Consider the following 17553-nt stretch of genomic DNA (forward strand, 5'->3'; position numbering starts at 1 on the left):
TGCTGAAAAAAAAATTCTGTTCTTTTCCTCACGACTGAAGACACACCTTAAACCATTTGGCTCAGAATAAATGGTTGGGTAATTATTTCTTTGGGGGCCGTTTCTTCTCAATTCTGTAACCGTCAAGACTTTTCCCTAAAGCCTAGGATCTTTCTTCTCACTAAACTGCACACTCAGGCATAAAACATCTCTGGAGAACACAACTCAAATTCTGAAAATATAATCGGGTCATAGTATACCACTTTGGTCATCAGCTAGACATCAGGGTGTCGTGGCCATCTACCACAATGCATTGCACATCTGTTTGTGGTGGTGCTGGGCAAGTTTGTTGTGCTACCAGTCACACAAAAGGGACTTGTGTGGGACAGTGCTGTGGATATATTTAGTGGCAGTGTTCAGTTTGTTTGCCCAGAGCCCGGCATTTGATTTTTAGCAGCACTCAAAGGCCCATGATACTTAATGGTGATAATGTTACTGCTTTATCTTGTCAACATACTGTTTTCATCACTAATGAACATTACTTTTATTTATAGGAAAGCTTTTTGTTTAAAGCAGAATTCCCCATTACACGGGCAGCAGGCTCACATGCCTTGTGTTTATGGTCACCCTTGCTGCAGTGGGAGCCATGCTCAGTGATGACTCAGGCCACTTTGTGTGAGTGTACTCTATGACACTCCTGAGACGGTAGAATCATTTGTGGTACATTTCTTAGAATAACAAGAATGGACGATGGGCTTAAATAAAACTGATTTAAGCAAAGAAAAAGACAAATCAGGAATAGAATTGATGAGTGAATGTTCCTCTGGCACAGACCAGTGGAAAGACTGAAGAGTATGAGATGAAGAAGGGAATGTGAAAATCTTATGTCCACGGCTCCAATAGACATGTATGTAACTTGGAAACACACAGTCTTGGATTCTCATGAAGAGGGCATCAGTTCCTGATAGGAATCTAAAATGGTGAACAAATCATGGTGTCATACTTGCTGCACAATATTCCAGAAGAAAATTCACATTGTATTTCTCTTCTATTCAACAAAACATATTTCAGCAGAAATTATTAAACAATAAATAAAACATTTAGAACATTCATTTCTATGGAAGTCTTTAGAGCTGTATGGTTCTAGAACAGTGGGACACAATGTCTCCCGCATGACACTCGTACAGTGAAATGAATACATACTGACAGGTCTGATAAAGCAGGCTGTTTCCATAAAGAGTCAGCAGGTCATACAAACATAAATGTAGCTAAAATCTTTGTCCACATTCTCCACAAAATTTTATGCAGTGAGGTTTACACCACCGTCCATTTGGCAGTAGGTTTGGCTTGTATACACTAACATTTAGAACTGTACTGAGGGACAGCAAAGCCAAACTGTACTTAGCATTGTCTAGAGAAGTAGGAGAAGCCTGTGTGCAGGGAAACTGTCTCTCATAGGCCACTGCCTAGGGGGCCTGCGCCCTGCAACTGGAGGCAGGAGGATTTACTAGTCATTTAAAGAACAAACAACCACAACACCAAAGTTGTTCAGTCTCATGAAGGGAGGGAGTTGTAGCTTAGAAGGAAACAAACCCACAAATTATTGTATGACTTCATAAGAATTTTGCATATTTGCATTTTCTAACAGCTTCGTGAGGAACCCTCTCACTGATGCCATGCATGTTGTTGTCCAAAACATACTTTTGGGTTCTCGTCCAGTTCAGACATCTGCAGTTGGGGAGTTGGGGAGAGTGTCTCTTCCTGTGTGTCCTGTCCACAGTGTGGACCAAAAGCAAAGCATGTCCCAGGAGCCTACAGAAAAGTGGCTTCTTGAGCCCCAGGAAGGTGCTTGGCTCCCCAACCTCTGTCACCAATTCTACAAGTTGGTTGAGAAAAGCTGAAACTAAATACGCAGGCGGGAGTCCAGCTTGTGGGCCACTCCCAAGTGGAAAGACGACTGTGGAGAAGTCCTCAGGATTCCCCTAAAGTGTCTGAAGAGGAGAACCAGATTCCTGAAGGAGCAGGAAGCAGTGGCTTGAGGAAAGCAAGAAGAAAGGTGTGTCCTTCGCAGCCTGGTGTGCAGACGAGGAAAAGGAACAGGACTGACTCATCTGAGCAGTGTCTTCGGTTTACTTCCATAGTCTAAGATGTAAATTTGGGTAGATGAGTTTGTCCAATTGGCTTGTAGAATAGGCATTTAACTGGAAAAAAATGAGGCTAAAATTTAGCCATTCAATAGAAACTAGCTATAAAAGTGGAGATATAATTTGTAAATTCTAATTGCATCCTTGAATTTATGTCATATGCTGCTTCTTTTACTTGGTACGCTTCTTGTTAAAACCAACATCACATAGTGCTCTGATTAGTAATCTACTGTCTTTGAGAGTTGCTTAGATTTTATCCTGATGGCATTTGATTATGAAAATAGTGCTATATTGTTATGGCATGTTTGCATGTTTGACCTAGTCTTTCTCACATTAAAAATTTCAATATTAAAAAAATAAAAAAGGGCATACTTTTCTTACACTTCCCTGTCTCATTCTCATCATTTCAAAAGTCTAATTGTCTTTCCTCAGACCTGCCTTCTCTCTATTACTCCTCAAGTCTCAGAAAGCTGGATGAGCTCTCCCCCTACACGTGGAATGGGGGCAGGTGGCTGGGAAACCAGGGGATACAAAAAGAGAGGGAAATAGAATATATGCTTAGTGTAAAACAGACATTAAAGTATCTATGGGATAGTTGAGAACATCAGAGGTCATGGCTGGAATAGAAATAGTTACTGTGGCTATAGTTTTCAGAGAATGACAGACATGGGCCTAAGTGAAGATTTAAGTTAAAAACATATTTAATGAGGTGCTTTGTGTCAAACACTGGGTTGAGGAAGTAAGTAAGTAGAGGTGACAATGAGGGCACAGCGAGGGTTAAAGCGAGCAGGACACACAGGGATGAAAAGGTCTCTTCAGGGATCTCAGTGGACTCTCACCAGAGAAGACAGGAAGGTTCACATTCATCTTGTAGTAACTGGAATCTAGAAACAACACAAGAGAAGTTCAAGTTGACTTGTAACACTTATTTTTGTCAGCAAATACACATTAAGAAATAAAAATTATATTATATTTTTGCAACATATATTGGCTTTATTAAAGAGTTATATAATCTGGTTCAAACATAAGGTAAAATATCAAATTTCATAGATACCTTAGCATATTTTACGTTATTTTGGAAACCTTAGCATATTAAGGGAGCAAATCATTTTAGCAGATTATTTTGGATTCATAGAAGGTTGAGGCTCAGAGTACGCTGGCACGTTCAAGGTTACACGGTGAGTAGACAGCCAGGCTCTCTGCTCACTACTGTTCCAACACCCTTTCTTTAACACACTTTGACTCTGCTCCTTCTCCAAACACACACCTCATTCTTATTGGACAAACAGAGCGAACTGCTGTGTCGTGAGGCTGGACATCACTGTGTATGCTGCCACTCACGGCAGGCAATGTGTTACTCGTGAAGCTTCCTGCGGCTGCTAGTAGTGTTATAGCCCTTTATCCAGTACTGTGTTATGTACAAAACTTTCTTGCTGTCTCATTAAAACATTCTTCTCAAAATTAAGTGCTGTAAGTTTAATGACTCAAAAGTTGTCATTAAGTACTGAGACTTCACAGAAGCCCTCACTATGACAGGACATATTCTATAGTAGGGCACACATGTGACAGGACATATTCTATAGTAAGACACACATGTGACAGGACATATTCTATATTAGGACACACATGTGACAGGACATATTCTATATTAGGACACACATGTGACAGGACATATTCTATAGTAAGACACACATGTGACAGGACATATTCTATATTAGGACACACATGTGACAGGACATATTCTATACTAGGACACACATGTGACAGGACATATTCTATAGTAAGACACACATGTGAAGAAAAAGAAACAACCATTTTCATTAATTAATTATTACTTATGTTAATTTGTGCCACTTAATAGAAATTTCCTTTTTATAACATTCAAAATCACATTTATTTACGTTGTGTGTTTGTGTGTTTGTGTGTGTGTGTGTGTGTGTGCGCACTAGGTATGTCCTTGAACACACATGAGGAGGGCAGCATGCAAATGGAGGTCATGGGGTTGGGGATTTAGCTCAGTGGTAGAGCGCTTGCCTAGGAAGCGCAAGGCCCTGGGTTCGGTCCCCAGCTCCGGAAAAAAAAAAAAGAAAAAGAGCAAATGGAGGTCAGAGGCCTGCTTATGCTGGTTTTCCCCTTTCACTATGTGGTTCCTGGGGACTGACCTCAGACCATCGGGCTTTTTGGCAAGCTTCTTTATCTGCTAAGCCAGACTGCCAGTCTGAAAAGCCAGGACTTTCCACAATATCAGTTAGCTGCACCCTGGTGCAGCTTTAAAATAACATTCAGTTTGTGAAGTGTTTTCTGGGGATGCAGATGTTGTGAAATGAGGTACACTGGAACGCAGCCCCCATGGAAAGGAAATGACAAGAAGTTGAATGGAAAGTGTAGTTTCATATTACAGTTAACATGCTCTTCATTCTTTCCAATCTGTGTTGGAAGACTGACATTCAAATACGCATTTCATGGACATATGTGTTCCTTGCTCAGAAACGTCCAGCAGTGCTCGCCTGCACCCTTACAGCCACGTGTCCACGCAGAGTCTACCCTGCACCCGCTGCCTGCGCATGGCTTTATGCTTTAACTGTTCTATACTTTAATACTGGCAGTTGGGAAACCTAATGCAATCCAAGGTTAGCTACAACGCTTATAATATATAAACTTTAGTAAAATTCAAAGTGTGTTGACTTACGTCACTAGATAAATTGTGGCACTTCAGTCTCTGTCTGTATTTTTCATTTTCTGCAATCATTCTGGAAATGACCTGATGTACTTTGTTCCACACAGAGGCCTTAAAAAGATAAACACATTAAGGGATGCTGGGTATGAAAGTGCACTGCCTTTCGACGGAGGCAACTGAGACTGACTCTGCTGGGCTGCACGAGAGCCACTGACTTGCCTCAAACTTGGCTTTCAGTTTTCTTCTGTTCTTTCTTATATTAGCTGTGCTGGAGGATGCTACCTTCCAGAAAAGAAAGACTGCAAAGTCTTACTAAGTGGGTCCATAGCATTCAAATTTCAAAGGCACTAAAATTACTGAGTTTCTATTCCTCTGCTTATGCTGAGCAGTTTTGTTTATAATGTATTTATATTGTATATTAATATTAATATTAATTATATTATTGTAGGATTAATGTTAGTATATAATATATCATATTATAATTTGACACTTTGACATTTGATAAGTACTTAAATGTTATCTAGGAACATCTTCACATACTGAAGAATGTGGTGAAAGGTGTGTATGGCTCATGTAAATCGCTTTCCCCCCGTGTATGGCCCATGACAGAGGTAAGCACCGGCACTATTCTTTTCTCCTCACTCAAAAGGAAATGGCTCTTGAAGGAAGCAGGTCTTAGTGCACTGGAAGAGTGCTGCTCACTTTAGCTATGTCTGTACAGGGCATGGAGCTCTGAGCGCTGTTTTAGACCGTGTATGGGCTACACACCAAACAAGCATGAATTTATGTGTCGTGCTCGACAAATAAATTCTCTAAAGTACAACAGCATCACAGAGTCGCACAGCCACCGCTGGGAATGTGCTAGCACACCGGTGTTACCAGGACAATTGGCAGCCAGCGGTAAGAAGGGTTCAGCAATAAAGTTCATCTTTGTCATCCTTCTGGCTAAAAGTCACATCCAGTCCTTGCCTTGGAAAGAGCAACATGACACCAATGTAGAAGGATTCTTTCCTATGAAGTCTGATTTTCTTTCTATACAGCAGTTAGCTCTACTCCGTGGAATAAAGGTTATGCTTTGAAATATCTCCTGGCAGGTTGTATTTGATTAAAATGTATTTTATATCTTCAAGTACCAGGACCATTCTTCATAGTTATTAAATATTTCCAAGCTCAGTTCTATTTCTTCTAAGGTATTTCTATTTTCTCATTTCAGAAAATTAAATTATTCAGAAGATAGAACTGCTTTCACTGTCTTGAACACTTTCACACACTGTATCGAAGCAGGCCTGACATTTAAACATGGTTAGTTTTCCTTTATACAACACACCTTTTTTCTCGCCTTCATTAGTTTGGAGGCTTCATTCAGTTGTATGGGGAAATCAAACTCTTTCGTTGCATTTTTCTGGTTTAAACCTATTTTTTAAAGTAAAGATATTGGAGTTAGTACATACTTTTAAAAGTATTATCCTGAAAACAGAGGCCATAGTTGCGTCTTGTAAGCTCTTTGGGGGATGTTAAATAATATTTGGAGTTGTAGTTCTGGTCACCAGTTAATACGTTACCACTCAGCTGCCAGTGTGCTGAAAACAGCAGTAAGCGCTTACCCCCTACCACCCCCAGCCTGTTCTACGTGCTTACCCCCAACAGCCCTAGTCTTTAGCATGCCTACCTTAACTCTCTAACCCTAACTTCCTTCCTGCATACTACACTCTGTACCTGGGCTTCCTTGGCACAGGCAACAGTTAGCTTTCCAGAGAATATCCTCAGATCTTACAAACCATGCTGGGTGTCACAGAATCCCACAGTTTGCTTGAGAAGTGTGTTTTCCTCTCTGGCAATCCAGTTTCTATTTTGTAGATACTAGGTAAACAATACATTCCTTGGATTAACCCAGATGTGTTTCCAAATGGCATTTACTAACTTGCCAGGCACATGCCACTGATTCTGGGTGAGGCACAGGCAGGGGATGAAGGAACTTCATTAAACACTGTGAGAAACTCATTCCCTTGCCAACTCTTCTAATCTTCCAAGCACAGAGGAAGTGAACACGTCACTTAGAGATCTGCAAAACGTGCTGCTTTTCCTCCATGACACAGATACTTTCCAGCAAAAAACCCATTCACTACAACTGAGCAATTTTTTGTCATTATTAGTTTGTAATTAATTTCTCTTTTAGAAAACTGCACACGAATAGTGTTCTAATGAAATGTAGCTAAGAGGAGAAATGCACCAATTTAAGTAAATCTGCTAAGGAGACTAGCACACCCATGAGAAGGACGCTCAAGCCGGAGAAGCTCTGCTCCTGTTTGCCTGCCCCTGTGAGTGCACACAGCTTTCGGGGTGGTGCGCTTATCATCCCACTGGTCCCTACACAGCCTTCCTAGTCTGTACCTAACCCCCTAAAGTAAGATGGGAGTCATGAAGTCTATCTAAAAATATAGCAAGAAGTATAACGCATGTACACAAAACTATTTCTGCCTGCACTGTGACTGGGCACCAATGTCTGGCACTCCAGGGATTTAGTCCCAAGTTGTGCTTCAGATCTTCTCCTGGTCCCCGTCACCCATGCCCTGACCCTATGAAGCTATGCGTGTAGCTCTTCCTGTCACTGGCAATCATCATCTGTCCTCCACAATTTGCTCATTCATTTTCCCTCCTGTAGTTTGTCCCTATTTCTGCCCCGTGTGGAAATCTCAAGTAGGTTTCTCTACCGTGAAGCGTTCTCGATTCTGTTATCCCTAAATTAGTCACCATTTCCAAAGTCTCCATTCATACAGCCCCACAGTGGACTCTTTATCTTTAACTATTTACAACATACAGTTCTATCTCCTAAGCACAGTGAGGGGACACCAGCCCGACCTTGCTTGAAATGTTAGATTTGCCTGATGCTGTCTCTTGGCTTTCTAAACACCAGAACATCTTAGGACAGCTTATCAGCCAAACTTTCATAAGGCATCTGTCTCTGGTAACATCATCCCACTGATTAAATACCTTTAGGGGTTATACAAATAATAATAACACTATGATTTAATAAAACCTTGTTTTTCATTCATTCAGTGAATGTTTAGTCCATCTTGCTAGCCACTCTTGTTCCTTTAAGCCATCGGCTCAATGTGCCAACATTTACTGTGCACGCCCAATACCACATTAGGGTCTCTGCAGTTGCTACCTCACTCACTCTTCACAGCCCCCCGAGGTAGAAGCCATCACCCTCCTTGAGAGGGGATAAGTTAAGAATCAGACTGGATAACCACGATGGCCAACAGTATTTCTGGCAATCAACAGAGCCATGGCTGTCTTTCTGCCTTCCGGGTCTTGATAATCTCTCCTGTCCCAGCAGAGCGTTATCTTTGCTCTTCTGGTTTCCCATCCCGCCTCTTTCTGCCCGTGGACTCATTATCAATACCCTTCTCAGGCCTCTCTATAGCACTCACAACTACTGGCCTGCATACCCACTATTCACATGGAGGTCCTTTGAGTACAGAAGTCACCTGATCTATCTTGTTGTCAGTGTGACCTAATGGCTACACCATAGCAGATGTTAGGTGTTGTTAAATGGGTGAATAAATTATTTTAATTCAACATAGACATTTAATAAATATCTATTTGATATCAAATATAACCAGGACTGAGCACTCTTTGGCTAAGCTTAGGTGCAGGTCTGTCTCAGAGCACCCTTGACTGTACTCCTGGTTTTACAGGCTCAGCAAGGAGGTCGTGGGAGTTAATAGCTTTGCTTCACACAACGGCCAGTACAGATATGGCCGACTTGCTCTTCCTTCTCCCTTCCAGTCAGTTGTCAGTTCTGCCCATTTGCCTCTGCAGCTTTAATTTTGGCCTTTCCATTCCTACTGGACTACAGCTACTGCCTCGAAGCTGTTTTCCAGCCTCTTATCAGCTACAAAGTTAAATTAAATCCACCCTGTATCTGAAAATACTAAATAAATAAGAAGGCAGATCAGAACATGAAGTGCAGGGACGTTTTAAGTATGTAATTTAAAAGTCCAAAGCCCACACAGTGTACTGTGTGGAATCGGACAGACTCAGATAAAGAGGATCCAGACTTCTGGAGGAAAGTCTTTCTGAAGGTTTCCGGAACAGGGCCTGAGGGAGGTCATGAATTGAGTTACAAAGGAAGCAACAGGAACATGCAAGACAGTAGAGACATTAGGAATATCATTTTCTGACTACAATGCAATAAAACTAGAAAGTATAACAAAACCAAAGAATCTGAAGGTCCCAGGAATTAAAACCTTTAAAATATGTTAAGCAGTATCAGTGTAACCTGAATAAACCACAATGAAATTATAGAACATGTTAAAATCGACAGTGGAGTATTGCATATTGAGATGAGTGGGAGGTTCTAAATGTGTTTGAAAAATTCATCATACTAAATACTTCCTGATTTTAAAAAAGTAAATGAAATGTCTGATTTCCAATCTACATATTCAATACAACCCTGTTAAAGATTCCAATGATATTCTTCACAGAAGTAGAAAATAATATTAAAACTCATTTGAAAGCACAAAGTATTCAGAAGAGTCAAGGCAAGCCTGAAAGAATAATAATGCTGATATGATCAATATGCCCAATGCTAAGTCAAGGTCACATGATAGTCACAGTAACAGAAGCAGCATGAACTCAAGGCATGTAAAACCATGGAACAGAATAGGAAGTTCAGACAGAAACCAACACAGCTAGCCATTTAAGTTTTGACAAAGAGAAAAAATAGCGTTGGAGAAAAGAAACCCCCATCTACAAATGATTCTGGGAAAACTGGGTAACCACGTGTACAAGAAAGAAACTACTCCTCATTTCTTACCCCAAACAAAAATCAACTCCAAATTGGTGGTGGTGGTAGGGAGACCTTAATGTAAGATCTGAAACTGGAAAAGGTAAAGAAATTGTTTCAAGATAGATATAGGTATTGGCAAGTTCTGAATAGGACCCCAGTTGCTAAGGAAACAAGGCCAACAATTATCAAATGGGATCTTGTGAAATAGAAGGATCTTCTGTGTAACAAAGGGAACGATTGAGTAAAGAGAGAGCCCACAGACGAGAGGAAATCCGAGCTGTACATCTGAGAGATTAAGTAGAGTGCACAAGGAACTAAAACACTGACCAGCAACCCCCTCTCCAAAAAGGAACTGATGAAAGGAATAGAGAATTCAGGAAGGAGGGAATAGAAGTCATCAATAACCATGAGAAACTGCTTAATCTCACCAGTCACCACAGAAAGCCCAATTAAAGTCACATTGACATTACATATTACCCTAGTCTGAATGTCAGTCATTAACAAAGCAACAGGGGTTGGCAAGACGGTCCAGAAGTAAAGGCCCCTTGCTGCAAGCCTGGCTAACTGAGTGTGATTCCTGAGACCCACAGGCAGAAGGACAGAAAGGACCAATTCCCATAAGCTGTTCCCTAACCCATACACATGTCTGTCACACACATGCAATTGGTAGACAGACAGACAGTTAGAAAGGTAGATAGATAATAGAAAGATGATAGATAAATAGACAGATGTAACAAAAATTAAATTCTGGTACAGGTGTGGACAAGGGGAATCCTGATCGTTATACATGGCTGTAACCTAGTCCAAATTCTATGGAAATGAGTATGGAGGGTCCCCAGAAAATTAAAAAAATAGATGTGTCATATCGCTCAACTATGCTTCTCCTGAGTATTCACCCAAAAGACCCCAAACTGACATATCATGGACATAATTGCACATCAGTGTTTATGCAGTGGCATTCACACAACTAAGAAACATGAAATTATCTTGTCTTCAGGGGAATGGCTTCAACTGGACACAATCATATTGAGCAAACCAAACAAGTCTCAGAAAGGCAAATGTTACATATTCTCTCACTTGTCATTCCTAGATTATATACGGTCACATAAAGTTATGTGTGTGAGGTCAAATTGAAAAGTAAAATTGTCTAAGAGAATAAATGAAGAGTCAAAGGGAGAACAGAAGGGAACTGGGTGAGGAGTGGGAAGCAGTATGTTCAATATACAATAAGTATAAGGAAAAATTGAAATGCATTTTAAAATTATTTAAAAATAAAATAAATGCCTAAATTTTAGTATTAAAAAGAAAAAGTACACCTAAAGAAAGCATAGGGGAGAGAATAAGGCGAAGAAGTTGGTATTAATGAAGAAGAAACTAGAAAAAAATCTTAATAAATCAAAATCATGCTGTAAAAATAAACAAAATACTAACATCATCAATACGAAGGGAGAAAGTATATGCCTACACACACAAAACACAGAAACAAAATTATTAAGAGAAGACTGACCATTAAAGCATGGTTGAACTTTTAAAATTGAAACGCATCACTTTGCAAACCTCAGTGGAAATACATTTGGAGACTGAGATGAAGTGTGTAATTGCTAAGGAAGTGCACGCTGACAAAACTGACCCTCGGAAAGTGTAAACAGACGAGTTCCTACAGCACAGAGAACATTATTAAGAAATTATCTCACAAGAATCTGAGCTCCAGATGGTTTGCAGAAGAATTGTATCAAACCTTTCAAGCCACATAGTTCCAATGCTCCATAAATTATTCTTGAACACAGAAAAGGAAGGGAAAACTCTCAACTACTTTTATGAAGTAGTCTAACTTCAAAATCTAAGTAAAGAAACACAAAGAAAAAGTACAGGTCACTATCTCATGAATGTCAGTAAAAATTCTAAGCTGCCACTATGTTAAAAAGCAGTACAACACAAGCAAGTGAAAATTATTTCAACACTGTCAGGTTATTCAATGTTGAAACCTATTTATATTACAGTATGCATTACTAATTCTAAGAAAAACATTATTATCTATATAGAACCTTTGACAAAATTTAAAGCCTATTCATAATAAAAATTACTGAACAAAATAAGAGTTTTTCATACTCTATACAGTCTTAGTCCTAAAACCAGTACTTTATTTCATACTCTATACAGTCTTAGTCCTAAAACCAGTACTTTATTTATTGGTGAGACACGAGAGGCATCTATTTCTCCTAAGAACACGATAAGGTATCCGTTATCTCTACACCACACACCCTGCACTAGAGGTATTAGCCGGTATAATTAGACAATAAGATTATGGTAGATATAAGAATGAATAAAAGGGAAATAAGATTACCCCTGTTTGCAAATGGCATATACCAGCTCAGGGATGGTGGGACACACCTTTAATCTCAGCACTTGGGAGGCAGAGGCAGGTAGATCTCTGTGAGTTCAAGGTCAGCCTTGTATACACACTGAGTTCCAGGCCAGCTGGAGATACATAGTGAGATCCTGCCTTAAAAACAAAACAAAACAAAACAAAACAAAACAAAACAAAACAAAAATCCCACAAATAACATATACCTGGAAAACATAGGAGAATTGTGAGAATCAGTGATGGAGCTAACTACATTGTTAGTGAGTCGGTCAGTGAATTAATAAGGATCTACAATTAACAAGAAAAAGGATAGACCTGGGGGAGAGAAGCCCACGTGTAGATTCCATCTAGATATATCCAGAATAAATAGACCTATGGAGACAATGTAGACTAGTACTTGTGTAAGGGAGGCAACAGTGAGGGGCCAGATGCCTGCAAAGGGGCACAGAGTTTCTCTGTGATGTTACGGTTATGCTATAATGGATGGTAAGGGTGAGCATTTTGAATGACTGCAATATTCTAACCTTGGCTGTGAAGTATGAAGTATGTAATTTTGCAAACCTCTTCAAAACACACACACGCATTCTTGCTCAAGATTTTAAATGATAGGCATCACATATATTTCTAGTGCATTATGTAGTAAGGAATCCCACTTACAATAGGAAAGATTAAATACCAGAGAATAAAGTTGCAAAACCTGTGGTGAATAATTTTGTTTGTTTTAAGATGGTGTTTCTCTGTGTTGTCCTGGCTGTCCTGGAACTTGCTCTGTAGAACAGGCTGGCCTCAAACTCAGAGATCTGTCTGCTTCCTTAGTGTTGGCATTAATAGCATGGTCCACCTCATGAATACATTTTAAGAAAAAAAATTAAAAGATTCAAAAGTAGATTGAAGAAATAGAACTACATTTTCAGATCTTCTGTGTTTTAATAGGACGCTTCAACATCTTTTAAGATGTCTGAATAATTAGTAACTTATTTTCTATTTTATTGTATATGTATGCATGTTTTACTTGTGCACCTCTTAGATGCCTGATGCCCAAGGAGGCCAGAAGAGGGCGTCAGATCCCCTGGAACTGGAATTACAGTCAGTTACAGTCAGTTTGCTGAGCACCAAACCTACATCATCTGGAAAGAATAACCAGTGCAGCTCCTGTAATTAGCAATTTCAATAAATGTCAGTGAAAATCACCAACAAGCATGCCAAACTCCTATGTCTCCGAGGGACTGAAGCAGCTACATTCAAGAACTTCTCTCAGGTCTCTGGGTTGTCTTAAACGCCCTGCAGCCCTTTTGCAGGCCACCCCATTAAGTGAGTTAAAGGGAGTCTCCTCAGCTTATGGCTCCAACGCAGACTGGCTGCCTACTGACTGGAATGATGATGACAGGGAAGGCTAACAGGAAAACTGACACCGAGGCTGACTGGAAGGCTGACAGAAAGACTGGCAGACTCGAGGGTTGAGATAAAGACCAACAGGAAGGCTGACACAAAGGCTAACATGAATGAAGGCTGTCAGAAAGGGCTGGCTGACTGAAGCCTCGCACACAAGATGGCGCGGGGAGCTGCCCAGTCAGCAGCAGGCCGCAGACAGGACCATCCCTCCCGCTGCTGCGCCACCTGGCCGCGCTGCTCGCTCCTGGCCCCTGGGCGCTGTCGACGTCCACTGGAAAGAGGCAGAATCTGGGCTTTCGGTGACCCCGGCCTGGGAACCGGTGGGCTGCTCTCCTCCCGGGGGCTCGGGCTCCACCGCTGCTTGCTTTATGGCACAGCGGGCCTCGAATCCTGGGCCTCGATGGCCGAAACCTCGGAGGCCCCTCAACTGCCACACGCCATGGCGGTGTGAGGCGAAGCGGGTCACGTAGATCAAGCGAGGCCCATCTGGCCTTTGCCGGCTGCGGGTGGGAAGCATCTCGGCTTCCTGTCAGGCGACCTATGCACAGGACCCGGGTGTGTGACTGTGCGTGTGTGTGTGTGGGGGGGAGTGGGGGATGGGGTAGAGGGGTTGGGGGTGGAGGGTGGGGGAGGGGACACGTGCCGCATGCGGGGTGGGAACGGGGAGAACCGTGGGGGCCTGACCAATGCGAGGTGTGAGTAGGGCTTTCCTAGAGGCCCCGACTTGAGTGAGGACAGACGTTGGGGTCGGGGTGGGTGAGCCTGGGTAGGAAGTTGAGGTGTGAGTCACTTTGTAGCTGGGGTTGAGGAGCGATTAAGGACACAGAGACCAGGCAGCTAGCAGAAGACAGGAGCCTAGAGTGGGGATCTCTCTGTTAGAAGTTCGGGAGGCAAGGAAAGCCCTAAGGGAAGGGAAACGGAGGCCTTTGGTTGTGAGAACAGCCATTCATCTAGAAGGAGGATGAATTTCAGGCCCCATCATTTGGGACTGGGATGTAAGAAATATTAAATATGATTTTTTTCTATCAAATACTATAAAATGTGTGTTTCGGACAAGGAATTAAAATATTTTTTATCTCCTCCACTCCGCCTTGTAAGACTTTTCTACAAAATGTTATAATCCCTTCCATCCAGTAAAACTTCGGTTTACATAAAGGACCCCTGCTCCCAGAAGAGAGAATGTGATGACCTGGGGTAGTGATCTTCTTGTCCTTCGTTTTTATTTTTGTTTGGTTGAGACATGTTTTCTCTATGTTACTTTTTTAAACCTTATATTTTAATGGTGGTTCTTAAATGCTCCCTTCTAGCCCACCACCCACCAGGTAGTAGAAAAGAAAGGATACAGGAAAAGTGGACCTGTTTAGAAATGGTTCTTTGGAGCAAATCCTATCTGAGTTGTCAGGAAATCAGCAGCTCGAGCTGCCACTGCTGACCTGTGAACTGACTCATTCTAAGGAATTCTGTTGTCTTCTAGAAGCTTTATCTTTTATCTTCACACTTTTTTTTTTTGGTTCTTTTTTTCGGAGCTGGGGACCGAACCCAGGGCCTTGCGCTTCCTAGGTAAGCGCTCTACCACTGAGCTAAATCCCCAGCCCCTTGTCTTCACACTTAAATCGTCAGTATATCTGTGATTAACAGTATAGACAAATCGAGATTAATGTTTTCATTTGAATATTCTGTTATGATGCTAATCACAAAGGACAGTGCACACTCTCCTCATCTCCAAGGGAAACCTCGGACTTTCACTACTAAGTAATGCTTAGTTCAGGTTTTTCTCTATTAGTTTTTGTTTCATCTGATTGTGGGGGTTTGGGCCCCTTAGGCTCATGTGTCCGAGTGCTTGGCTCCCAGCTGTTTGGGAAGGATTGGGAGGCGTGGCCTTGCTGGAAGAGGTGTGCACTAGGGGTGGGCTTTGAGGTTTCAAAAGGCCAAGTCATCCAGTTGGCCTCCTCCCACTGCCTGGTGCCATGGATCAGATGCAGGCTCTCAGCCACGGCTCCGACACTACGCTGGCTTGCTAGCTGTCATGTGCTTCACCGTGTCATGGGAAGCCTCCAAAGCTGTAAGCAAGCCCCTGATTAAATGACTTCTTTTATAGGTTGCCTTAGTCACGATGTCTACGTCACAGCAATTACGAAGACACAGATCCTTAATCAGATTCAGATCTGATTTTAGATCAGTGCCCTCAGAGGTGCAGAGGAGAGAGGGGAGAGATGGAGAAAGTTGCCTTCCAGATGTGACATGACCTTTGGCCTATAACTCACAGCATGTGTGACTATCTGCATGAGGTCGAGCTCATTGGCATTCTGTCATGGATGGGTTAGGGGCTCCTGAGGCCTCGCCCCTTCCTGAAGAGCTATTAGCAGTTCACGGAGGAAGGAAAGGAGAGGAAGACATCATCAGTGCTTTGATAAATAATCCCCTATGGCAAGAATTTTCTCTCTGGGAAGGGAGTGGGGGTGGAGGAGGGAGTGGGTGACTAGGTGACTCCTTCTTAGGTCTCAATGGCAAACCAGAGCTGAATTTCACCAAAGTTCACCATGAACTGATGAATATTAATTACAGATCATGGATCAGGGATTGAAGGATCAGAAAACAGTTATGTGGGAAGGTCTGTACCCAGCATGGAAGATGGCTTCCCCTTGGCTGCACAGATGGAATCCCTTTTCCACAGTCTTCCTCAGCCTATACACTCTAGCCCTGCCCTAGATCTCAAGGCCAAGTGCCAGCAAGGAGGCACTGCACACACCTGGCTAAGGACAGGCAGGCGGCTGGCCTCCTCCTTCTATGAGGAGATGCTAACGGTCAGCAAGCCCAGCCCTCATGATCTGGAGTCACAGCTAGTCTTAGGAAGGGACAGTTGCTCTGCTCCAAGGGCAGCGCTGTACAGCAGCCCCAGTCACATGCATATGAGCAACCTTAATTAAACTCAGTGGACCACAAGTTAGTAATATCGACAACAGCAGCAGAAACGACAAAAGACATGAAAATAAAAGGGGGTGGAGAGTTGGAAAGAAGAAAAAGTTCAGTAGGAGGAAGACGGGAGAAGAGGTGATAAGAGGGTGAATCATCATCGAAATACGTTCTATACACACACACACACATACACACACACACACACACACACACACACACACACACACACATACATGAAATTGTCAAATAATACTATTGACCAAAAAGTCCTGAAAACATCACTGGACAGACTGCAATTCAAAACTCAAAGAGATAGACTACTTGTGTCTCACGAAGTAAGGGGTGTTCCGTTTTGAATACACTTGGTGCGGCCCTCTTAACGGAAAGTTCCGGTTCCTTTGCTCAAGCTTGAGAAGGACTGCAATGGGTTTGACGCAACTCAAAATTCCACACAGCCTTTCTCACCACGGGTATACGCACCAGAATTTCCAGGAAGAAGTAGGAGTTCTTAACGGTTTTCTCTCAACTGGGAACAGCATATTGCATGAGACGTGACTTCTGACTGTGGCTGCCGTATGCTTTAGATTTTCCAGAGGCCTGGGGAATCATTTGACGAGACCAGACCCTGGGAATTCTAAGTGGGCTTGACCCAGCAACTATGGAAGATGGTGTTCACCCGACAGGCTGCCATTCAGGAGAGAAGAATTTGAGACCTGGTGCCAGGTTCTGTCATGGCCTCTGTCTGGTCACTTCTTGTGTGTTTTCCTGCATAGGCTGAAACTGGGTAGAAGTCATTCACATGCCTCCAACAATAATTTTCTCTTATTTTAGTTTTAATAACAACTTGAGTCTGGCCTGGCATGACCTGATTGGGAAAGTCATGAACGTCTCTAAGCTGGGAAAGGCTGTGCACTGTGCTTATAGAGCAGAGTCTGAAATGTCACCCGGTGCTTGCTTTAAGAGACCAGGCTTCAACAACCTTGGTTGCCAGAGTCCTGTGCCCCACGATTGCAATTTTGTTTCTTACCAGTGTTGCAGAAGTAGCAGCAGCAACCACACAGTTGACTGGGGAGAGGAAGAAGAAAATTCAAGAAGAGAAGACGGAGAGAATTTATTATTATTACGAGGGAGTTAAATATCTCACATGGGAGCTCTCCTGCTTGGGTGTTCCGTGCCACGGTTGCTGTGAAACTGAAGTGCACATAGGAAAACCAAGCCTTTACTACAGGAAACTTTGCTGTGAAAATGATTCCATTTGGTTTACGCACAATAGATTTCTGCAAGC

At 42.2% G+C, this 17553-nt stretch overlaps 1 protein-coding gene across 2 annotated transcripts; it reads right to left on the reverse strand.

Moving 5' to 3' along the window:
• Window positions 1-471: 471 nt before the first annotated feature.
• On the reverse strand, window positions 472-13988 carry C10h5orf47 (similar to human chromosome 5 open reading frame 47). 2 transcript variants are annotated; one of them, NM_001108270.1, is made up of 5 exons: window positions 13578-13892; window positions 6128-6213; window positions 4813-4911; window positions 2963-3007; window positions 472-1855 (listed from the first exon to the last, which is right to left on the reverse strand). In NM_001108270.1, exons 1-4 carry the CDS (start codon window positions 13867-13869, stop codon window positions 2987-2989), a joined length of 498 nt encoding a protein of 165 aa, NP_001101740.1. In that variant the 5' UTR covers window positions 13870-13892; the 3' UTR covers window positions 472-1855; window positions 2963-2986. The 2 variants fall into 2 exon arrangements, with proteins under 2 accessions (NP_001101740.1, XP_006246080.1); XM_006246018.5 differs by lacking the exon at window positions 472-1855 and having other exon boundaries at window positions 2807-3007; window positions 13578-13988.
• Window positions 13989-17553: the final 3565 nt, after the last annotated feature.

This window comes from Rattus norvegicus, chromosome 10 (assembly GCF_036323735.1).
Source record: "Rattus norvegicus strain BN/NHsdMcwi chromosome 10, GRCr8, whole genome shotgun sequence".
In the NCBI taxonomy this organism is placed as follows: domain Eukaryota; kingdom Metazoa; phylum Chordata; class Mammalia; order Rodentia; family Muridae; genus Rattus; species Rattus norvegicus.